This window comes from Phoca vitulina, unplaced genomic scaffold (assembly GCF_004348235.1).
Source record: "Phoca vitulina isolate PV1807 unplaced genomic scaffold, GSC_HSeal_1.0 scaffold54, whole genome shotgun sequence".
In the NCBI taxonomy this organism is placed as follows: domain Eukaryota; kingdom Metazoa; phylum Chordata; class Mammalia; order Carnivora; family Phocidae; genus Phoca; species Phoca vitulina.
In genome coordinates, this window is record NW_022589757.1 from 7,902,336 (window position 1) to 7,927,987 (window position 25,652).

At 47.1% G+C, this 25,652-nt stretch overlaps 1 protein-coding gene across 4 annotated transcripts in view; it reads right to left on the minus strand.

Annotated features, from left to right (window-relative positions):
* Window positions 1-25,652, minus strand: part of GPR161 (G protein-coupled receptor 161) — a 48,311-nt gene that overhangs the window by 13,185 nt on the left and 9,474 nt on the right. For all 4 annotated transcript variants that reach the window (XM_032389475.1, XM_032389476.1, XM_032389477.1 and 1 more), the window contains exon 3: window positions 5,383-5,800. In XM_032389475.1, coding sequence (XP_032245366.1) covers window positions 5,383-5,800 — 418 coding nt within the window. The remainder of the gene's footprint in view (window positions 1-5,382; window positions 5,801-25,652) is intronic.

The following is a 25,652-nucleotide window of genomic DNA, read 5'->3' on the forward strand; positions in this document are numbered from 1 at the left end:
CAGGGATCCCGCCATGGCTTACGGCTATCACTGCCCCCGGCCTGGGGTAAAACAGTCTTATGCTGATACCTGGCCTCGCACCTTGCACGTCCGTGTGGCCCAGTGAAAGGAGCGTGCCTTTGGAGCTGGAACACCTGGCTTTAGATGGTGGCTCTGCTGTCCACTCGCTGTGTGACCTCCGGTAGCTGATTGAACCTCTCAGAGCTTCAGTTCCATAGCATGTGCCACAGGTCTGTGCCACAAACTCAGCGGGTGAGACTGAGGGAATGGCCCGGAGCACACCTGCTCTTCCCACGGCAGCAGGGACAGAGCCTGGTGTCTGCCTGACCCCAACCTTTCTGCCTTCCTTCCTGAAAATGGGAGCCCAGACTGTTCACGCTGCTCCCAACCGCCATGACCGAAAGGGGACACTGGGCCCTTCTGAGTCCCGAGAGATGACGCAGGCCATTCTGGTGGTCTCCTACCTCTTGCCAGGTGATGGACGAGACATTGACCTGTGCGGCATCATACCAGCAAATGAAATGAGAGGGCGCACGCTACGGTCAGATGGAGGGGCGCCTGGGAGGTTTCCTTCACTTTTAAAAAGAAAGAAGGCAGAGATTTCTCCTTTTCTTTCTTTCTTCCTCTCTTTCTTTCTGTTTTGAAACTTACTTATTTGAGAGAGAGAGAGCGCATGTGTGAGCAGGGGGAGGGGCAGAGGGAGAGAATCTCAAGCAGACTCCCTGCTGAGAGAGGAGCCTGATTTTTTTTGGGGGGGGGGTTGTTCCCATAACCCCTGAGATCATGACCTGAGCCGAAACCAAGAGTCGGACACTCACCTGACTGAGCCACGCAGGTGCCCCAGATTGCTACTTTTCTCTGCCCTTTAAAAGACTGCAGGCCCTCTGACCTCAAGACACCTCAGGGGCAAGAGTGCGTCCCGGTTGGGAAGCCAGGCCTGGGGGGCGTTAACTGCCCCCCAGCTCCTCTGACCAACTCCGCTCTGGCAGTCATAAAAACAATTACAATCAATAAGCTGTCCTCCGCAACATACCCTTCTGGCTATTCTTAACACCCAGTTATTATTATTATTTTATGGCAAGACTTCTTTATTCTAACCAATGGTACTTGTTTCACCCACTGACTAAGGTTCTGGCCGTGAGCAATTCCAGTGGAACATGACAGCAATCCTTCCCAGCTCGGTCCTGAGTCCCACTGGGACGCTGGGGTCAGGGGCCGGCTCCCAAGGGGTCAGTCTACCCAAGTCAGAAGGGCACCCCCCATGGGCCAGAGTGCTGTCCGTTTATATCCATACCCTCCAAGCACTACGCTGGTTTTAGGGTTTGCTTTCATTTTCTGTAAAATTCATATACAATGAAATGCATAAAGCTATAGCTCTATGAAACAGAGAACATTCTGCCCACAAAAAAAAAAAAAGAATGGATTTCGTAGATTTGGAACTTCATTTCTTTCAACTGAGCCTCATTTAGGCCTAGTTGCAGGTTCAAAGGAAAATACAGAAAAGCAACTCCCTGCCCCCCTGCAGGCCAACAGAGGCCAAAACAGAGGGCTTCTAACTGGCTTTCGAAGCTCTGTCTTTTTTCCAGCAACTCATCTTTACACATGAGCCCAAGCACGAGCCCCGGTCCAAAAGAGGCTCTCACGATGTCGCGTGTAACTGGAAGTCGTTCTGCACGCCGGGGCTCTAAGGCTGAGCTCTCCTGGGAGAGCCAGCCCTCCACCAAGGACGCCGGCTGCAGGAAGACCGCTCCACTCCAGACACCAACGGAGCCCGAGCCGACGACAGCTACCTCGGGGAGAACACGTTAGCTTATGCTGAGCAGTCTCCTAAAAGCACGAGTGATTTCCGTCACCATCACTGGCCATCCCACAGTTCCAGCTCCTTTCATTTATTAAACACTATTCTTAGAGCTGGGGTTTCATCCATCCCAGGGCGAGGTGGAAACACGAGCCGCTTCCAGGCTGAGCCACAGGTGACCACGTCACAGACTTAGGGTACGAGCCTTCCCAGGTCCAACGACAGTCGCCACCTGGGCCTAGGTCCATGTGGCTGGTTTAGAAGACTGACATTTCCACTGAATTTTGCTCCGGTCCGCTCTGTTTTTACACTCTGTGTTTTGCTCTCTCTTCATGAGGCTATAAGATAAACGCTTTTGGCTCATCTGCCAACTTAGTTTGATGGATTTCTTCAGCGGGGGTTCTCAGCTGGGGACGAGGGGTCTCCCTGGGGACCAGAGGCAGTGTCTGGAGACACTCTGGGTGGTCCCAACCAGGGAGGACGTCCTGCAGCGCCCAGGCCGGTCCCCCACAGCAAGGGTTATCCGGCCCAAGACGTCAGCACTGCCAGGCTGAGAAACCCGGAGTTCAACTCACCGCTTGCTGGACCTGACTGGTGGCTCACTTTGCAGTCTCTGGAGGTGAGTAAGAGTCCAGACTTTACCTCCTCAGAACTGACGAGTTACCTACCAGCCACGTGGGCTTGGGTGAGCTCACAAAGCCTCATTTTGCTCGTCTGCAGAATGGGGGCCAGTCGAGCTGTTGCAAGAATCAGCTGGGATGAATGTTTATTAACAGCACAGTGCGGCGCCTGGCAAGTGACTACCAGCAACCCTTTCAGGTGAGGTCATGACCCGTGCCCTAGGTTTTCTCCTCTGGCACTTTCTTAGAAATGTGCCCATCTCTTTCTTCTAGTCCCATTCTCTCTGTTCCTCCTCTCTTAGGTTTTATTGCTTTTTCCTCTTCTCTCTCTCCCTCCCGACCCCTCCCCATCTCTCCCTTCCTCCCTCCCTCTCTTACGCACAGACACACACACACAGTTGCGTCTTTAGGTTTCCAACAGACTAGGGCAAATATGTAACCTCTGAAATGACCAAGATTGAGTAAAATTAGTTTACTGAAACTAAACAGGCAGAAGGAGCGTATAAGTATGTCATTTAAATGGACAGGATCGAGTTAACTGGTCCTGTCAATCTGCTTCTTTAAGCCACATGAATGACCAATAATAAAAAAAATCAACTGCATCTGCCCTGAAGTCATCTGAAAACACCACACTTTGCGGCAGTTCCTACACTGTAATCACAAGGATCTGGCCGCGACAGTGACCCACCTCGGGCTTGCAGGGGAGTCACCAGAGATAACCAGGCCCTGACTGCCCGTCACCAGTGGGAGGCAGACGTCCCTTCTCGACTCGTGGCTGTGTCATGAGGAGGCGCTGGTGCCAGGCTGCGGGGCCTGTGGCGCGGGGATCAGAGCTCGAGCGGGACAAGTGTGCTGCCATGTGTTGTGGGTGTCACCCCGTCTCCAGCCACGCGCCCCGGCCACGGCCACGATGGGCCCACACACCTCCCCGGCTCCGCGCCCGGCCCGGCCCCGCGTCCCTTGTCCCCGCTCTGCAGCCTGGCCGCCCCTCAAACACAGTGGCGTCCCACATGTTCTGTGGTCCGGTCACCCATCCCTCTCCCCTACACCGAGCTCCTCGGCGCGTCTGCTCCTCTCCCCGGGCTGTGTCTCCCCAGCACCAACCACTGTGCCAGGCCCGCGTCAGGTGCCCAGTAACTGTTTCTCACAGAAACAACTGGAGGCTGTGCCTTCGGCCGGCAGGGTCCCTCCCACCGCTTACACGCCTGCACCGTCCTACTCGCCGTTCTGACTGGTTAGTTCGAATGCCCCCTTTGCCCGGGAGCCAACGCAGGACTAAGCCGTGCCAGTGGCTACTTCTGCTTTGGGTTCCCCCCCACACTCCCCTGCCAGCCGTAAACTCCTGGTGGGCAAGGTCTGTGTCCTGCCCGCACCTGCCTCCCGCCACCCTGAGCCTTCCCCAGAGTGGCCGGCCAACAAGCACCCCAGTGGGAAAGAAGGTGCTGGAAGAGGTTGGCCATCTCTGGGATGGTGCGCTCAGACAGCACGACTAGAAGATCTGTCAAGCTTGCTGGGAACCCAACGTTCAAGAGAACACACAGTCCCCTCGAGCCACCCTGTCACGCAGGCACAATCAGAGGACCCCTGAGAGGCACTTAAAAACAAATCCCCCCGCTCTGCTCTAGCCGTGTGCCCTCCCTCCGTGCCCCACAGGACCCAGGGCCCAGGAAGGGACACTCAGAGATCCACGATTTTTAAAAAACACAGAAATTAGAACAGTGAGATCCCACGCCTTCCCACTGCCGACAAAGTTCCAATTATTTTTTTTAATGTTATATAATCAGTCTTGATGGGATTGCTGACAAATGGCTACTGGAATAAAATCTGTACAATCTTCTGAAAAACAACCTGCCTTTGATACATGAAGAATCTTGAAAGTGTGTTTACTCTTACCAAAAATACAATTCCACAACATACATGTTCCTCAAAACTGCTATCTAGAACAGTAAGCTAGGAAGGAACTGTAAAAATAAATTCTCGTACATCCACAGGATGGAATACCATGGAACCATTAAAAATCAGGTTCTTCAGGGGCATTTGACATTTGCAGGTGGGAGAAAATGCTCATCATCACTTGCTAAGTAAAAAAGCAGGTCACAAAAACCACACGTGCCGGAAAGCCTATTTAAAAAACGTACCATACGCTACCAAAACTTAGTAGAGGCAAATATACTAAAACCGAAACACTGATTGCTTCTGACTGGTGGGATTATGGATTTCTTATTTTATTGTTTACATTCTCTGTATCATTTGCATTATCGGAGAAAAAAAGATATTTAGAGAGGCCAACTGATTAGTTCTGACCGACTGCTTCCTTCATTTTGTATTCCCCACAGCCACAGAGAGCCGACAGGGTCTGGCCTGGGGCCTGGGAGAGGCCTGTGCTCTGGAGGAACCATCCGCTACCACTCGTCAGCTAGACGACGGACGGTCCCGAAGGAGCCCAGCGGCCGTGTCACCCAGTGACAAGAACCTGGACTAGCCTCCTCCCCCATCCGGGAAGCTCAACCTACTCTCTCCCTCGGAAGTCCAACACTTGCCCATGGTGAATGAAGTGGCCAATCCTAATAAGCGTGGTGAGTGTGGGGGCCCAACCAACCTGCCGGACAGCAGGCGGCCCCTTGGGAAACCCTGGACCTAATATCTCTGACACATCACTTCCCCAGCTTCTTTTTCTCATCTATAAAGTGTGCATTAGAGGTTTTGAGAATTTTTTTTTTTTTTAAAGCATTGGAATCTCTTTTAAAAAATAAACCCAAATGCAATAAAATCAGAGGTGCTCTGGTTGAAGGAAGGGCATGGAGGAAGAGGCAGAACTCTGCTTTCTCGTCCTCCCCAGCAGAAGCCCCCGACGTCCTCCCAAGGAACTAAGACGGTGTGGAAGTCTCAGGACCAGGTGATCTCTTGGGCCCCCCTGGGCACACAATCACTCCTTAATTCTTCAGTTCTCTGAGGCAAGCTTACCGGTCCACAGCGATGACCCCGAGTGTGAGCATGCTGGCCGAGCTGATCAGCAGGTACAGAAGGGCCGAGAAGTTGCACCAGACCACGCCAAAGATCCATTCCCTCCGAATGGAGCTGGTGGCCACGAAAGGCAGCACCAGCACGGACAGCAGGAAGTTGGACAGCGTGAGGCTGAAGACGAACTTGTTGCTGAGGGTGAGGAGGTAGGACTTCTTGTACAAGGTGACCACGATGACCAGGTTGCCCAGGCAGACAAAAATGGTGATGATAATGATGGTGATGAAGTCGGTGATGACGGCGCCCCCTTCACCACCCTCCTGGTCCGTGAGGTTGCTCAGCTCCTTCCTGTGGCCGAGGGAGGAGTTGAGGCTCATGGTCAGGGCACCTCGGCGTGCGGTGGGCAGAGCATGCCGGACCACTGGAAAAAGAAGGTAGGACCAGCGGGCAGGGGAACACTCGTCAAATCCCATCATATGCACTTGACACGAGAGCAGCAAGAGACCCCAGTTCTCCCGTCAGTCCTGAGACCCTTACCCAGTCTTCCCCACTCAAGCTCCACCACAGAGGCCTGTTTTCTACAACCAACTTTGTGTGTGACTCCCTGGGTCTCCTTGAACAACGTGTTCCTCCAATCTAACCCAACCTGTTCACATGCCCCGAAACCTTTGATGTACTGAAGGAGAGCCGATTCTTGGGCCCCGCCCCAGAGATGCTGGTCCCAGAGATCAGAGGTCCGACCAAGGAACCTGCATTTTAAACAAGCAGGGGACAGGTGGGCTGGGCTGCTTTGGGGCCCCTGCAATTCAGGGAGGTCCCCAGACCAGCGGCGGCAGCAGCAACTGGAGCCACTGAGATGGAGAAGTTCAAGTACACGGCTGACTTCCTGGACCAGAACATGCATTTTCATCCCATCCCCAGTTGATCCGCGTGCCCATTAAAGTTCAACAGAGAGCTTATAGGAACTTTCTGAGGTCCCTGAGCAACAAGTACAATTCATACTGAGGCATCGTCGCTGCTCTTGTCAGCCATGGGGAAGGCGGGCAAGGACCCGAGCACCGAGTCTAAATAGGCACGAGCAGGCACAGTCCGAGGTCTTGGCCCACAGACACCACTGTCTGCAAGGTGCAGTCCCTGCTCTCAGGACGCTGGCTCGGCATCCTGGCTAAACCTGAAGGCTAACATCTTAACATTCAATTCTAGAGGCATGTTTCTCCAAACATTTCATCTACGTTAGCAGCCAAAAAATCCCACGGACACTTCCCCCACCTGCTCTTGTTCCCAACAAACAGAAGACACCAGAAAGAAGGAAAGCTTTCCTCCCATGAGCCAGATGACAGGAACCCTGGTGCCTAAACTGTCCACACACAGCCGCAGAGCCTTCCCCGCCGCCCCCCAGTTGACCTGACGCCGCTATCCAAACAAGGAGCTGGTGGGCTGAGAGGCAGCCCGTCCCCTTCCAGCAGTCTGGAGTGCTGGGTAGAAAGCTTCCCTTTCGAGTGAGCCTGTCTGCTGGGGGCCCGAGGCCCGCCGGCTTGAGCAACACCGAATAATCCTAATCTCTCCTCCACTTGAGCCTTTAAATGCTTCACAAGTGACTTGCTTTCCCTTCTCCAGATTTAACCTCCCGAGTTCCTAAAATGACTTCCAGACTCTTCACTAATTCAGACTCCCTGGTTTGGACTTGTTCGCAGACAGCTATGACCCTCTTGATTTGTGGTCCCCAAAACTGAGTGTACCATTCCGGATGTGGGCTGGTAAGTGTGGAGCACAAGGGGGCAATTTTCTCCATCATCAGGACAATCTCCTCCTAATATTCACTCTAAGAACACATTTTCTTTCAGCAACCATATCATCCTGTTGGGCTTTTCTAACTGTGTGGTCAACTAAAACCCAAAGCTTATACAAATATGAATTTCTGTGAAGGCAGGAGTCCCCAGTCTAAAACTTATGGCATTAATGTTTTTAAGCCTAAATACAACACATTTCTACTAAATTTTATTTTGTGCATTTTGGCCCGTATTTCCAGGCTGCTGAAATATTCTGAATTTTTATTCAGTTATGCGGTATGTTAGTTACTCCAGCTTCTGTGCGATGAATATTCTTTACAGGTATGCCTTCTATGTCTAAGTCTTTGTAAGGTTATTTCTGGGTTTTGTCTTTATTTTGTGAGTTCTGAATTCTGAATTTTGTTAATTCTTATAAGTAAACTATTGGGGCGCCTGGGTGGCTCAGTCAGTTAAGCATCTGCTGTGGCTCGGGTCATGATCCCAGGGTCCTGGGATCGAGCCCTACATCAGCCCCTTCTCAGCAGGGGAGTCTGCTTCTCCCTCTCCCTCTCTCTGCTCCTGCTCTCTCTCACTCTCTCTTTCTCTCAAGTAAATAAAAAAAAAATCTTAAAAAAAAACTCTTATAAGTAAATTATTGATTGGTGTCTCAAAATAAAGGTCCTACATGAGCATATTATTAACTGCACAAGTGATAACATGGCGGTAAAGAAAACAGACTTTGAGTCATTAGACAAATGACAAAATGGGAGAAAATATTTACAATTTATGTCTCAGAGGAAGGACTAATCATTCTAATTTATTAAGTAATTCCAAAAAAAAAAAAAAATAGAAAAGGTGAAAAAGTAGAAAAGTGAGCAAAAGATACAAACAGGAAAAAAAATGTAGCTATCTGAGGACATCGATGTTAACTAAACTTATTGTGGTCATTTCGCAGTATACACATCCATCCAATCATTGTGTCGTACCCCTTAAACTTACATGATGTTATGCATCAGTTTAGATCCCAATAAGACCAGGCACAAAAAGACATAAACAGTTCACAGAACCAGATATACCAATTGTACTTAAACATATGAAAAGATGCCCAATGTCAGGCAAAGTAAGAGAAATGCCCACAAAACTACACGAGATACCATTTCCTCCCCTTCACGCCACAAAAACTCAAGCGTGGCATCACTCTCTGTTGGTGAAGCTGAGGAGAAACAGGCATTCTCCGTACTCACTCACACTCCACGTGTGAATGCAAAAGGGAAGAGCCCTGTGGCGGGGGGTTTGGCGATATCGAACAAAGCTCCACGTGCGTGTACCCTTTGACCCAGCAATTCTATTTCTAGGTAACTGCCTCAAGATGTAAGTTCATAATATAAAATAACAGATGCACAAAATTATTCCGTTCATTAAAGCACTAGTGGTAAAAAAAACAAAAAACCTGGAAAAACATGAGAGAGGGAAAATAAAGTATGCATATTCATCTGCATATAAATATGCACAAATACATGTTTACTTATGCAACAAGAAAAATAGGAAAGATAACCAGAAATCAAGATATTGATGGAAGTAAAATTTCTCTAAGTATTTTTCTACAGTTTTGATTTTTGAACCATGTAAGTATTTTATACACTAAAAATTTTTAAATACAAATGGATGCAAAAGGTAAACAAAATTATTGCAAACAGAAAAAACAAGCCTAACTGTCTGTTAGATTGATAACATAACCGTACGGAGAAAAAAGTTATATCAAGTAGCTTTTAAAATACAGTATTTTGACTGCAAATCGTTAATGGTATATATTCTATGGACCAAAGATCTACTAAGTTTACTTAGTAGGCTTGATGTTGTTAATGGTGGTGTAATTTTACAACTATTTTGAATGTAGAGCAAGTGAGTCTACATGTTTATGGAGAAAGGAGGCACGGATTACAGAATAGGGAAAGGAGAGGAAGGACCCCGTGCTGTCAAGCTGGCTGCTGGAGCTACCAGCGCGGACTCCCTATTCAAATATACAGAATCAGATCCCAGGAAATTCGCCGGCATGCAGTCAGAAAGATTAAGAAAGTGAAACTATAGAATAAAAGGCAAATGAGAGAATGAATAGGATGTGCTTTATTACTCAAGCAAAGCAGAGTGTTTTTCACTTATTAAGGGAATCACATCTGGCAAGATGGCGGACTCAGCCGATGTGAACATCTTTCCCGCTCCAAATTCATTGAAATGCTGGGTTAAATATGACCCGAGGTTTTAAAAAGAAAAAAAAGAAAGAAAGAAAGAAAGAAAAAGAAAAGCCAAGAAAGAGAAATCCATGGGTACCAGAAACAAAATTCAAAGCCAGAGTTATAATCCCACACCTGTGGCCAGAAGAGTATCAGACCTAGTTCAAGACCCCTAGGGGTGAGGTTTTTTATGTGGGAGGATGACTCTGAGCTCCATGGGCAGAGAACTGGAACCAATGCCCTGCATAAACAGCGGGTTCTAGAAGGGCAGCCCCCTCCATGAAAATGGGATTAGAAAAACTCCTCCCACTGGCAAAGGGAAGCAGCAAAAACACAGTCATTTACCCGAGGCTCTGGGTGGAGCATGAAACACTTTCTTCCGTGAGAAATCAAACATTAAGTCATGTGCCATGCTGATGTGGGTACCAAATCCATGCATTCTGCATGGGGCAGAAATCCAAACTAATAAATCCATGTAAAAATTAATGCTGACAAAAGTAAGCATAAAATGGCTCTGTAGTGAATTTCCACATTCAAAAAACAAACCCTCAATGAAAGTGAGTGCACAGCATTCACGAGGAGGGAGAGTCAACAAAACAAAAAGAACTGACATTCCAAGAACTTAAATTAATAGAAAAAGATGAATGAGACTGTAAAATAAATACTATTAAAAGCTTTAAAAAAAAAGGAGGTAAGAACCATAATGAAAGAACAAGACATCATGAAAAAATGGTAAGCAACTGTGAAAAAGAATCTAATAGAAATTCTAGAAATTAAAATTTTAGTTGTCAAAATTAAAAACTCAATGGTTATGCTGAACAACAGATTTAGCTAAAGAGAAAGATGGTAAACTGGAAGACAGCTCTGAGGAAATTACTCAAAATGCAATTAAAAAGATTAAACTGAAAGTATGAAAAGGCAAGATTCATGGAGGACAGGATAAGAAGATCCAACATAAGTTCAACAGAAGGGCAGCAAGACATTAAAGAGAATGTGGGTAGCAGACGATGCTTGCGGCCTACCCAACCACCACTCTGGTTTTTCTTACTGGCTGATCCTCCCTACTTCTGGAAGCTAGATCCTGGCTGGTCTAAAGTAATCATCGTGTCCCTTCTCCTTGCAATCCTGGCAAAGTAGTCAGGAGGAGGTTTGGGGTTGGTGGGGGTGGAAATGGGGACATCTGGGGAAAGCTGCTCTGATCTCACAAAGACGCTATGAAGAAAAATCTTTTCCAAGGGCCCTAACGGCAAAGAAAGCACAGAGCTGAGGCAGGCATCTTGGGATCTTTAGAGGTGCTCAGCCAGCGTGGTGAACATGGCAAACAATGGTCAATCCTCAGGCTGCTGAATTAGCAAACCTTCAAGTCACTTCATCCTGGCTTCTTGTTATGTGAAATACATTTCTTAAAATGATTTTTAGATCTATTTTCAGTTAAGTTTCTGTTACTTGAGTCCAAAGCATCCAACTTGCATTAGGTTGGACCTACACTGTCCACATCCAAGTTGACACAGTTCTTAAAGGGAGGACTGAACATTTTCTAGAATTAAAGAAACACATGAGTCCTCAGAATGAAAGGGCATATCGAGTTCTAAGAGTAAATCAGAAAAAATCTGGGACACCTGGGTGGCTCAGCTGGTTAAGCAGCTGCCTTCGGCCCAGGTCACGATCCCAGGGTCCTGGGATCGAGTCCAGCATCCGGCTCCTTGCTCAGCGGGGAGCCTGCTTCTCCCTCTCCCTCTGCCACTCCCCCTGCTTATGCTCTCTCTCTCTCACTCTCTGACAAATAAATAAAATCTTTAAAAATAAAAAATAAAATAAGTCTGCATCAAGGCACATCACAGTGAAAAATGACAAACATCAAGACACAGAGAAACTAGTAAATGCAAGTTTTCTGATAAAGAAGTAAAAATTAGATAAACAGCAGACTCTTCTTTTGAAGAAAACAGAAAATAAAGCCCAGAAAACCATGGAACGATCTCCTCAAAGTGCTGAGGAAAAGAACTCTTGCCCTAACATTCTAGAACATCATTCAAGAGAAGGCACAATATACTTCTATGGCAAACAAAACCTGAATGTTCACTAACTGTAAACTGACTGAAAGATCCACTTAAAGACTCAGTCCATCAAAGAACCCAAAATCCCAAATATAAGTGGGGTGCAATAATCAACTGTTAGAAAAGAAACTGGCAAATATATGGATAAATCTAAATAACCACTGCATAAAAATGAAATTGAAGTTTAAAAAGTTAAACATCAACCATAAATTTTATAAAAAGAGCAAATTTGGGAGCCTCCAACAGGATGAAATTAAAGTACTAAGCCAAGTGGAAGCTCCTAAAGGTCCAGTGAGAGTAGGAAGCGTCCAGGTTAGTATGTACTCAGGGCGGGGACTTCGGTTAGGACTGCTTCCCCAGCAGCTGGACAAGCCTGCACACAGTAGGTACACTCAGTAATTATCTGTAGATGAATGATGAGCTTTAGAAATTCTATCATTGTTAAATAGGAGTGTTAACAATGTAAAAGAAGAAGAAGAATAAAAATAGGATGCAAAACTTCCAATCCAAAAGAAAGGGAAAGGGGCGCCCGGGTGGCTCAGTTGGTTAAGCATCTGCCTTCAGCTGAGGCCAGGATCTCGGGGTCCTGGGATCGAGCCCCGCCTTGGGCTCCCTGCTCAGCGGGGAGCCTGCTTCTCCCTCTCCCCCTGCTCATGCTCTCTCTTGCTAGCGCTCTCTCTCAAATAATCTTTAAAAACAACAACAACAACAACAACAACAACAAACAAAAGACAGGGAAAAAAATTAAGAAAGCACGACTGGTGCGTGCTACTCTCCAGTGGCCCTACAGCAGGCAGGCTTGTGAGCTGGAGGACCGAGAACCCAGGGCTGCCTGCCGAGCCGCAGGTCCTCTGGTCCAACCTTTCCCAGGAGGCAGAGGGGGGTGTGGGGGCCAAAGAGCCGCCCAACCAGGGAAATCCAAAATCCCGGCCTCTGCCAGGAGGCCTACAGCGGGGAGGCACAAGCCCCAGCAAATCTCCCAGGGGTGTACCTTTAAAGAACAAGAGAGAGGGCTCGGATCGCCCCAGCCAGTGAAGGCGTCCTGGCAGGCAGCCGGCTTCCCCAGGCCCGACAAGCCCGGACCCATTGCATGGGAGCAAATTCACGTGTGACTCACATCACCACCTGCGGGCCAGGTCTGCCTCCAGACACAAAGGTGGTTCAGAACTCCCACACTCACTGCGTCCTGCCTTGTGCTGCAACTCTGAGAAACAACGCAAGTATCCCCTGGCTGAGGTGGGTTTTTAAAAAAAAAAATTTTATCTATTTACTTGTGAGAGAGAGAGAGAGAAGAGAGAGAATGCACAGGGGGATGGGGGGGCAGAGGGAGAGAAAGAATCTCCAGCAGACTCCCCGCTGAGTGTGGAGCCCAATGCGGGGCTCGATCTCACAACCCTGAGATCATGACCTGAGCCAAAACCAAGAGTCAGATGCTTAACCAACTGAGCCACCCCGGCGCCCTGTCTGAGGTTTTAATAAACGTATCAGCAGTTATTCCTGACAGGTCACTGGGGAAGGCTGAACGTTCCCCCCTCCTCCTCCTTCCGTGGCTCGGTGTAGCACGGACGCACGTCTTTCGGAGGTGCCTGGGCCCTCCTGGCCATTCCCAGAGACCGCGGACAGTCTGCTGGGTTAGCCTGCTGGCAACGGCTTCAAGTCATTCAAAGCCAAATCGTGATACTCAAGTAAGGGATCAGTATCATTCTGGGTTAAAAAGCAAGGCAACGTTCTAGAATATTGAGACAGGTATCTACTGTGTTTTATAAACCCATCTGCGTGGTAATTTCCAAGAAGTAATTCTAGAAGTAATCTTGATCTGCAAAAACAGAATTACTACAATGTAAGGGTAGATTACCTCTCTTGTTTAATTGTGCAAATTTGGATATTTATGGTCTCACCTCCTCTTTCTACCTAGAACTCTGATTTTCCTCAAGGGCAGACTAGCTACCACAGGCTGGTAGGCCGAGGGAATACGGGCCTGGGGGTGCAGCAGCGGGCTGTCTTTGGCACTGAGGAGAGCACTCAGTGGCAAAGCTGAGGGAGTGATGGAGAGGGGGACAGAGAGGGGTGAGGGGAGAGAGAATGCAATGAATCCATCCACAAATGCTGGTGGAATAATCTGAGACTGAATCATCTTGTTCTCCTCGGGTACAGGAGCCAATGTGCCTTCACTGAGGCTAACTAAGCTGGGTTTCTGTCACTTGCAACTTGAAGAATCCCAACTAATACCCAGAGACACATGGTCTGCATACAAAATGTCAAGACCCCACTTTTTTGGACGTTAGTACCGGACACCTTCCCTTCTTCAAGGTTAGGCCGACTCCTTAGGCACAGCTCTGCCTTCCTCAGCCTCCTTCTAAAAACTTTACCCTCTTCTTCTTGCTACAGACTCGTGGACTCTGGTACCTTGGACCCCTTGTATGGCAGCACAGAGAAGCTTTTCACCCCCAGAGTTCGGTCTCTTTGGGATCAGGAGATCCGTGTCCCAGTCCACAAGCCACTACAAAGAAAAGGAGCCCCCCCCATGCCCCTGAGAAGTGAGGCCATCAAAGGGTCTCCCCGAGAGCCTACAGACAGCAGGCCCAGGCTCAGATGGCCACTGGAGGCCGTGTTGGTCAGAAGGAAGCAGTTCTCCAGGCAGCTCTCTAACCAGGGGCCGCTGGACATGCCAGGACACACCTGTCCTCTCCTGAAGTCTTCTCTAGAAAAACAGATTCTTTGGGCATAAGGTTCTCTTCTGACATTCTTAAATATACCTAAGGGGGGTGGTTCACTTTCTTCTCTGCGGCACCCACCTTTAGGAGGAGTCTGAGCAGCTGGAAGCTGGGACCACCAGAGGCCCTCTACTAGAGAAATTAAATGCCCATCAAAGCCAGGCAGGCACAGAAGATACTCAAATAAGCCAGGTGAGGTCACAGTAGCCCTGTTCTGGCAATTCTCTCAGGGGCTCTTCATCTCGGCACCCCCAAGCGCTTTATGCACGTCAGTCACCGGCTGGAGGGGCGGGGTGGGGTTCAAAGAAGGTTCTAATAACTACCTTGCTTTGCACTAAGGGAACTGAGATCGACAGTAAGCCCCCACCGCCTCCCACTACAAACCAGACCACACACCTCGTTGAGAGCCAGAGAGAGATCACAAGATCCCTGGGTGTCCTTCCCCATTCTCCTGCCATCCTTCTGGGCACTCACGTGATCATTGTCCCAAAGATGGCAGGTGCAGTAGGCTGGCCTCTGCAACCCCAGAGGGAGGCCCAGCCAGCCAGCCCAGAGTCCGTCCTCACGCGCAGTGCACTCTGCTCTTGCCCCAACAAAGCCACCACAAACCTAGGAGTGGCCTAGTTCCAAGCCTCTCACTTCACATGTAGAGCAGGTCTGAGCTCCAGTCTGCTTGGGAAAATGCACCACAGAAGGAAAAAAAGCTGCAGTCGGAACTGCAGACTGCCTTAAGTCCCCGACGAAGTTCTTGGTGGGCCAGTGGCAGAGACCTGGCTTTGGTCCCCTCTGCACGGACATTATCCACCTGAGTACCTCACTGCCCTTCACAACATCCTTTGGTAGAGATTAGAAGGCTGGAGCCGGGGGCTCTACATGGACTGTGACCCTGTCCACAGGGGTCAACCGTGAGTCTGCCTGATGTCTTCCCCAAACCAAGCCCTTGCTCCTCAGCATAGACACTTCCCAAGGCTTGGTCCTTGATCCATCCCTTTCTCCCTACACTCTTGAGAATCTCATCCATTTCCAGAGTGTTACTTAATTATTTTTAACTAATAATAAACAGTATTTGCAAAACACCGTGCAACATACAATGTGTCCTGACATGCATCATCTCATTAGATCATCTGGGTAACTTTGAGAGGTAGGAATTAGGCTTCTCCCCATTTCAGAGAGGCAGCCTAACATACAGTTAAGAGCATGAACTCTGGAACGAGAGAGCCTGGGTTCAAATCCCAGCTCCACTACTTACTGGCTCTGTGACCTTGACCTGCTCCCTAAACTCTCTGGGCATGAGCTTTCCCTTCTGTAAGGTGGGGACAATACTCTTGCGCAGGGTTGGTGGGAGAAGTCAATGAGTTAACATTTGTACAGTGCTTTAGAATAGTGTTTGGAACCATATAAGTGTTTGTTAAATAAGTAAAATGGGGAAACTGAGGCTCAGAAAGGTTAAGTGCCTAGTTTTTGAGAACAGGTAGGAGCAGCTATATACAACTTGGCCCGATGGCCGTGAGGCTACCATCTGTCTTCAACCCATCCATTCACCACAGAAGATGCAACATGGTGTGAACTCACCTACACACCCGATTTCTCACCCACCAACCCCATCATGGGCCCTCTGCTCCAGCCAACTGTGCTATGTGCTTCCATTCCAAATTCAACCCATCCTCCTCTCAGGATGGCTAAAGATTTATAGAGTCTAAAATATGTTACTGATCTATTGGTCTAATGACTTTATTGAAAGAGGGAAAGAAACAAATAAATAAATGGGGGAGCAGGGAGACTGAAGCCTAAGAAACAAACAAAAAATATACCAAGTCACGACCCAGAATCTGGCAATGATTTCTTGGACAGGACACCAAGGGCACAAGCAAAAAAAAGAAAAAAACAGACAAACTGGACTTCGTGAAGATTTTAAGAATCCATACATCCAAAGGTACTATCCACAGAATATAAAGGCAACCCACAGAATGGGAGAAAATGTTTGCAGATCACATATCTGATTAGGGATTACTATTTAGACTATATTAAGAACTCCTAAAATTCAAGACTAACCTAAAAAAAAACCTGTGTCCAAAAAAGAGATGTAAATGGCCAACAGGTACATGAAAAGATGCTTAACATCACTGAGCATTAAGAAAAGCAAATAAAACTACAAAGAGGTATCATCTCATACTCATTAGAATGGCTGCTATAAGAAAACAAAACAAAACAAAACAAAACAGAAAACAACCAGCGTTGGTGTGGATGTGCAGAAATAGAGCCCTTCTGCACTGTTGGTGGGAATGTACTGACAAAGCCGCTGTAGAAAACAGCATGAAGGTTTCTCAAAAAATTAAATATTGAATTACCATACAATCCAGCAGTTCCACTTCTGGTTATAAACCCAAAATAATGAAAAGCAGGGTCTTGAAGAAATACTTGTACACCCATGTTCCCAGCAGCATTATTCACACTAGCGAAAACGTGGAAGCAACCCACGTGTCCACTGAGTGACGAATGGATACGCAAAATACGGTACACCCACACGATGGAGTACTGGAAGCTGTGACGTAGGCTCCAACATGGATGAACCTGGGCGACACTATGCGGGGTGGAATAAGTCAGTCACAGAATGACAAATACTGGATGATTCCACTTACATGAGGAGCTCAGAGTAGTCAAAATTCTAGAGATAGAATGAAGAACGGTGGACGCTAGGAGCTGAGGGTAGGAGGGAGGGGGGGTTGGTTAATGGGTTCAGTTTTACCAGATGAGGAGAGTTCTGGAGATGGATGGCGGGAATGGTTGCACAATGTGAATGGAGTCGATACCACTGATTTGTGCACTTAACCACAGCTAAGATGGCAAGTTTCATGTTAAATTAAAAAAAAAAAAAAAAGTTGAAAAAAGTATTTATCAGGGTTCCTTCTCTTGAACGCCTCTCCCCACAGGGTTTGGAGAGTCACCAAGTGAAGGCAGTAGCTATCTTCCCCACGGGCCGCATCTGGAGTAACCCCCACCCCCCCCCCCACACACCCCCACATACCCCCGCTGGCACCAGCGGACGGAGCGGCCTGGATGAGTCCTCACCAGCTCCTCGTCCAGCACGAGCTCCCAGGCTGAGCACACGACATGAAACCATGCGTCGTGCGGCACCCTCCCCGGAGGCCACGGTCAAACAAAACTCAGCTCTCTGTTCCTCAAACCTCTCTGTTGCAGTGTTTGTCGTGCGTGTTGGGAGGATGTGAGGAACAACCCCGTACTAAGCCAGCTGAACTCGGAGCCATGGACTGTCCGCTGAATTTTTCCAAAGGGCCCCTGGCCTCGTCCCAGGCCACCGTCAGCAACAGCGAAGGCCGCCAGCATCCCCCTGGTGCTTCCCGGTCCACACGGACGGGGCCGGGCCATTTCAGCCCCCGGAAAGTCCACAGACCACCACCTGCAGTCATGAGCGAGACAGCTTTCCAGGGGAGAGTCCTAAGTCCCCAGGGAAAAGCGCTTTAGGAAAAGGCAGGGCAAGCAGCGTGGGCTGACCGCAGCTCTCCAGGGGAGCGTTAGCACCCTGAAGGTCCAGCCAGACCAGACTAGAGGGCGTACTCTTCCAGCTGCGCACAAGGCAGTGATCTCCCCTTTGCCAGGCCACTGGACGCCCCAGCCTGGACCACGTGACCGCCCTGGGTGGAAGAAGAGCAGGAACACCAGCTCTTCCAGGGCAGGCGTGGAAAAGCCCCCACCACGCAGGCCCGCGGCCATCCTGCCTGGAACTGGGATCCCAGCACACAAGGCTGGGTCAGACCAGGTCAGAACGGCCCCAGGCTGTTCCAAAGTCCCTGCCGCTGCTGCCAGACGTGGGGGTGGCGGACCAAGGGTCCGGTCAGGATCCCCTGCTCGGGCAGACAGAAAGAAGCCAATGCCACTCCCCAGAGCTCCCGACTCATACGTCCAAGTGGCTACTCGACATCTCCAGTCGGATGTCACAAGCATGGCAAGCCTGGCATGTCCACAACCAGACGTCAACTCTCTCAGACCTGCCCTTTCCACATTCTTCTTCATCTCACGTTATGGTTCCCCCATCCTCCCAGTGGCTCAGACCCTAAACTCGGGAGTCATTCCTGACTCCTCATTTTGTCTCACAGCTCCTCTCTGGTTCATCAGCAAATCTATGGGCTCTAATTTTGACAAGTTTCTAGAATTCAACTATGTTTAACTATCTCTGCTACCATCACTCTGGTCCAGGCTACGTTGTATCTTCTCTAGATTATTAAAATACCTTCCTCACTAGCTTACCTGCATCTTCCACTGCCCCCATCCTCAATGCAGCAACCACAATGAGCCGGTTCAAACAGAGGTCCAAACAAATGAACAAGTCACTGCTTTATTCATAACCCCAAAAGGATTCCCGTATCACTCAGAATAAACCCTGCAGTTTCCCACATGATCTAGCTCTCCATTACTGCTCCAACCTCGTAATAAAAATTGCTTTTTACACCCACTCCAACCACACTGGCTTCCTCACTATTTCACAGATACATCAAGCATGCACCCACCTCAGGGCCTTTGCACTTGCTGTTTCCTATGCCTGGAATGCCCTTACCCCAGATATCTTTGGAGGCTGCTCTCCCACTTCCTTTAGGTTTTAACTTAAACCACCTTTTTGGCAAGGCCCTCCCAGCCCACACCACCTTTTATACCCCTCTCCAACACTTCGTGGCTCCACTCCCTTCCTTACTTTTTCTTAGTGCAGATGCACGTACTTATTTATCTTATTAATGCCCTTCTCTCCCGCAAGACTGTATGCTTCATGAGTGCAAGGAATTCTGCTCTGCAAATTTCTTTACCAGCACCTAGAACAGCGACTGACAAATAACAGGTACCCAACAGATGTGATAAATGATTGAATACATGAATGAACCATGGGACCCTGGGCATCCTGGTACACTAGGTGGTTTTTGCTCTGCAAACGTAGCAGATGCTCTTCACCATCCAGTCATTATCCCTTTCCCCTCTCAACAGAACTCTGGCTTGACGTGGGGCACTAAATATGCCTACAAAAAACAGACTCACTGTACAGAGCTTGGGCGGCCGTCAGACCCAGTTCCAGTCAACAGAAGTCTACAACGTGACGAAGGCTATTCGTTTCCTGATAAATGGGGACACACTCAGCTATGGCTTCTGCCCTTTTTCCTTTCCCCTCTCTCCTGGCTGGAACTCAAACCCAAGCTTCCAAATGAGGCAGCCACCTTTTGACCAGGTAGCTGGGAGTCCCATGCAATCCGAGCAGGAAGACTAAAGCCCAAACCACATGTCGAACTGTGAAGCCACTGTGCTCAGCCATGCTAGTCAACCCCTTTCTGGTTAAGTCCTCATCATACAGTTTCCCTTCCATGCTAGCCAGCCCCAGTTTCCCTTCCATGCTATGTAGAGCAATGTTAACCTGATACACAGGGCGAAGGTGGGAGGAGAGACGCAGAGGAAGGCGAACCGTGCTGTGGGGTCTTCGTTCATCTATGCATCCTCCTCTCCCATCTACCCAGGCCCCTGCCCCTCGGCCCCACAGTGAGCCTAACTCGCTCGCCCTTTCCCATGATAACTACAGAATCAAAGACTCTAATCGTTAGGAAGAGAGGGCTTCCAGTAAGGACTTCTCTTCCAAAAATGCACTAAAACCTGGGCTAATCCTTGGAAATGCCTCATTCTGGATAGCTGACTTTTATGAATTGGTGGCAGTTTTCCACCTTAAAATATCAAAACTCTTTATTTTAAGCCTTTAAGCAAAATTATGAAAATCTATCATACATTTCTCTACATTTTAAAACAAACCATACAAAACAATGATTTTTCACGATTCAAGGTCATTAAGTACCAAGATAAATGGAATTCTGACTTGGGAAAGACCTTAGAGATGAATTCTAAGGCACCTGCTTTCTTCTGAAAGCTCAGGGAAGACGGCTGTGCTCGTCAGAGTCACTGGGAGAGCGGATTTCCACCGCAGGGCTGCAAACAGGGATTCCCTCCAGTCGGATCAGGGCGACGGTATATCCTTTCACACCGAATGTGCCTTTATTTCCTTCTTATACTTTCTCTGCCATTTTTGACAACTTTCAGCTTCCCCTTTTCCCTATACAAAGTACACTTATCTATAGTTTTCCTCGTGGAACTTGTTAAAGGTCTTTTTTTTTTTATTTTATTATGTTATGTTAGTCACCATACAATAAATACATCATTAGTTTTTGATGTAGTGACCCACGATTCATTGTTTTCGTATAACACCCAGTGCTCCATGCAGTACGTGCCCTCCTTAATACTCATCACCGGGCTAACCCTTCCCCCCATCCCCTCCCCTCTAAAACCCTCAGTTGGCTTCTGAGTCCATAGTCTTTCATGGTTCGTCTCTCCCTCCGACTTCCCCCCCTTCATTTTTCCCTTCCTTCTCCTAATGTCCTCCATGCTATTCCTTATGTTCCACAAATAAGTGAAACCATATGATAATTGACTTTCTCTGCTTGACTTATTTCACTTAGCATAATCTCCTCCAGTCCCATCCATGTTGATGTAAAAGTTGGGTATTCATCCTTTCTGATGTCTGAGTCATATTCCATTGTATATATGGACCACATCTTCTTTATCCATTCATCTGTTGAAGGGCATCTCGGCTCCTTCCACAGTTTGGCTATTGTGGACATTGCTGCTATGAACATTGGGGTGCATATGGCCTTCTTTTCACTACATCTGTGTTTTTGGTGTAAATACCCAGGAGTGCAATTGCTGGGTCATAGGGTAGCTCTATGTAAAGGAAAGGAGCACATCAGTGCAAAGATCTCCAAGTACGGCCTCGGTCATATAAAGGTCATTTCCTCCTGTGCCTTTGGGGAGGGTTGATTTTCGACCTCTCAACACTCTGCCATGCAAGTGACATAGGAACTGTTGCATATTCTGGAAAAACAGGGACCCCTGAAACACCTCTGAGCTCAGCATCTGATTTTAGTATTTTTTAAGAAGTAAGAGGGAGGGGCGCCTGGGTGGCTCAGTCGTTAAGCGTCTGCCTTCGGCTCGGGTCATGATCCCAGGGTCCTGGGATCAAGCCCCGCATCGGGCTCCCTGCTCGGTGGGAAGCCTGCTTCTCCCTCTCCCACTCCCCCTGCTTGTGTTCCCTCTCTCGCTGTGTCTCTCTCTGTCAAATAAATAAAATCTTAAAAAAAAAAAAAAAAGTAAGAGGGAAACTGCTGAATTTAAAAGCAAAATCGTTGAGCCCCACTAGATTTTATACCACCAGGAAACTGGCTATGTAAGTGCAGACAAGTATATACTGAAGGTCTAACATTACAATTTCCCAAAAGGCCAAGCCTAGAAAATGCAAACTTCTCGAAGAGACTACAAGCACATTTGCAGACGATATCTGTGCAGGCCTGCGTAAGAAGGCAGAGAGTGCTACTAGTTCTTGGCTACCTTGATTTCCTCTATAAGCTATCCTATCACACATCCTCGAAGTCACGCATTCCCAAACTGTGGGTGGCAGTTCACTGTCTGTAGACCAAACAAATAACATCTTGCACACATGGAAACTACTATTCTTCAAGAGTCTATAGATGCTGTTGTGGTCAATAAAACTAAAATTCACTTTTCACGTGGTTATTGATTCAAAGCAGCTTTTTGTAATTAAGCATTTTCTCCAGCTGAAGTGATATTAAAAGGGGAGATGCAGCCTGAGGAAAGCCTGGAGATCACTACCAGAAGCCATGCTAGCTTGCCCTCCTTGTTGCCACTTATGTAAATAACATCTACCTCAAGGTCCACCTTAACAGCAAAATGCTGAAGAAAACTTTCTGGAACATTCCACCCTCACAGTGACCTTTACTACCTCTTACTAGCTACAGTTTTCCCTTTACATTTTAGTTATTCTGTCAGACACGCATGTGTTAGCACAAGTTTTTATTTTAGGTGAGGATACTTACTCCTCCAGAAAACTTATTAATTCTTCCTCAGTTTCCCCTTTGAATTCCCAACAGCACTTTGCATGTGGGAGAAACTATTTTATATGCCCCCTACTCTTTAATATCTATGTCAATCTGATACTCAATATAAAAAACAGTTTTTGGAATCTTGACCGAACCTAGGTTTGAATTTCATATGACCTGTGCGTGTCTCCTAACATCTCTGAGCTTCAAATTCTCCATGAGGAAAGAGAGAGTGAAATTAACCTCCTTTATGTGATTGTCAAGAGGAATTTATGACCTAGCCATAGAAGCCAGGCAATAAAAAGAAATAAAAGCCAGCCAAATTGCAAAGGAAAAAGTAAAACTGGGGGCGCCTGAGTGGCTCAGTCAGTTAAGCATCTGCCTTCGGCTCAGGTCATGATCCCAGGGTCCTGGGATCGAGCCCTTCATTGGGCTCCCTGCTCAGTGGGGAGTCTGCTTCTCCCTCTGCCTGCCACTCCCCCCGCTTGTGTGCACTCTCTCTCTCTCCCTCTCTGTCAAATCAAAAAAAAAAAAATCTTAAATGAACTAATGAATGAATTCAGTAAAGTCTCAGTATACAAAATTAATATACAGAAATCAGTTGCATTTCCATTTCTATACACTAATAAGAGCTATCAAAAAGAGAAATTAGGGCGCCTGGGTGGCTCAGTTGGTTAAGCGACTGCCTTCGGCTCAGGTCATGATCCTGGAGTCCCTGGATCGAGTCCCGCATCGGGCTCCCTGCTCGGCAGGGGGTCTGCTTCTCCCTCTGACCCTCTCCCCTCTCATGTGCTTGCTCTCTTTCATTCTCTCTCTCTCAAATAAATAAAAAATCTTTAAAAAAAAAAAAAAAAAAAAGAGAAATTAAGGGGAGCCAGGGTAGCTCAGTCAGTTAGGTGTTCAACTCTTGATTTCGGCTCAGGTCATGGTCTCAGGGTCGTGAGATCGAGCCCCATATTGGGCTCCACACTGGGTGTGTAGCCTGCTTTGGATTCTCTCTCTCCTTCTTCCTCTGCCCCTCCTCCCCACCCGACTTGCGCACTCTCTCTCTCTAAAAAAAAAAGAGATTAAGAAAATAATCCCATTTATAATTGCATCAAAAATAATAAGATACCTAGTAATAAATTTAACCAAGGAGGTGAAAGACCTGTACTCTGAAGACTATAAAACACTGACGAAAGAAACATCTTCAGATGACACAAATAAATGTAGAGATGTACCATGCTCGTGGACTGGAAAAATTAATATTGTTAAAATGTCCCTACCACCCAAAGCAATCTACAGATTCAATGCAATCCCCAACAAAATACTACCAAAATTTTTTTTCATTTTTCACAGAACTAGAAAAAAGAATCCTACAATTTGTATGGGACCACAAAAGACCCCAAACAGCCAAAGAAATCTTGAGAAAGAAGAAAGCTGAAAGCATCAATCTCCCTGATTTCAAACTATACCACAAAGTACAATAATCAAAACAGTATGGACTGGTATGAAAACAAACACATAGATCAGTGGAACAGAATAGAGAGCCCAGGGGAGCCTGGGTGGCTCAGTCAGTTAAGCATCCAACTCTTGATTTCAGCTCATGACTTCAGGGTCATGAGATCAAGCCCCAAGCTGAGCTCCATGCTCAGCGTGGAGCCTGCTTAAGATTCTCTCTCTCCCTCTCCCTCTGCCCCTCCCCCCACTCTTGCTTTCTAAAAAAAAAGAATAGAAAGCCCAGAAATAAACCTTCACATATATGGTCAATTAATCTATCACAGAGGAGACAAGAACATACAATGGAGAAAAAAGCAGTCTCTTCAATAAATGATGCTGGGAAAACTGGACAGCAACATGCAAAAGAATAAACTGGACCACTTTCTGACACTGTACACAAAAATTAACTCAAAATGGATTAAGGATGTAAATCTAAGAACTGAAACATAAAACTCCTCGAAGAAAACACAGGCACTAAGCTCTTTCACACTGGTCTAAGCAGTATCTTTTTAAACCAGGTGCATCAAGTTAAGTACGTGGGAATACATCAAAAAAGCTTCTGCACAGCAAAGGAGACCATCAACAAAACACAAAAGCAACCTACTGAATGAAAAAAGATATTTGCAAATCATTAAGGGGTTAATATCCAAAATATGTAAACACAACTTAATATCAAAAAAACCAAACAACCTGATTTAAAAATGGGCAAAGGACTTGAATAGACATTTTTCTGAAAACAAAATGCAGATGGCCAATGGGCACATGAAAATATGCTCATCATCACTTACCATCAAAGAAATACAAATCAAAACTGCAGTGAGATATCACCTCACACCTGTCACACTGGCTTGTATCAAAAAAAGAAAGAAAAGAAAAAGAAAGAAAGAACATAGGGACACCTGGGTGGCTCAGATGGTTAAGCATCTGCCTTCAGTTTAGGTCGTGATCTCAGGGTCCTGGGATCAAGTCCTATGTCAGGCTCCTTGCTCAGTGGGGAGTCTGCTTCTCCCTCTCCCTCTGCCTCTCCCCTCTGCTCATGCTCTCTCTCTCTCTCAAATGAATAAATAAAATCTTAAAAAAAAAAAAAAAAGACAAAAATACAAGTGTTGGCTAGGATGTGGAGTAAGAGGAACCTCTGCACACTGTTGGTGGGAATGCAAGTTGGTGCAGCCACCATGGAAAACAGTAGAGGTTTCTCAAAAAATTAAAATAGTATGACTACTACCACACGATCCAGCAATTCTGCTTTGGGATATTTATCTGAAGAAAATGAAAACACCAATTCAGAGAGAAATATGCACCCCTATGTTCACTGCAGCATTATTTACAATTGACAAGATATGGAAACAACCCAAGTGTCCATCCATAGACGAATGGAAAGAAGATGTGGTATATACACTACGGAATATTCCTCAGCCATACAAAACAATGAAATCTTGCCATTTGAGACAACATGGATGGACCTAGGGGATATTATCTACATGAAGTAAGTCAGAGAAAGACAACACAAAATTTCACTTACATGTGGAATCTAAAAAACAAAACAGAAACAGACTCACAGACACAGGGCGGGTAGAGCTGTGGGGGTAACTGGTGAAGGGGATGAAGAGGCATAAACTTCTCGTTACGAAGTAAGTAAGTCATAGGGATGTGATGTATGGCATAGGAAATACAGTCTGTAATACTGTAATAACTCTGTATGCTGATGGACAGTAAGTAGAGTTATGGTGGGGTCATTTCGTAACAGAAAAAAGGGAATTTACAAGGAAGCGTGTGAAAGCAGGTAGGTGAGTGGTTGTCAGAGGATAAACTCAAAAAAATGTTTAAGATATATAAGACATGAAAAGAAAACTCCATTCTTCGTTTCCCCTTCAAATTTTAACAAAAGCCAAAGAGATTTCTTTTTTTTTTTTTCAATTTTATTTATTTGTCAGAGAGAGAGAGACACAGAGAGAGAGAGCACGCACAAGCAGGGGGAGAGGCAGGTAGAGGGAGAAGCAGACTCCCCATGAAGCAAGGAGCCCAATGCGGGACTCGATCCCAGGACCCCGGGATCATGACCTGAGCCAAAGGCAGATGCTCGACCTACTGA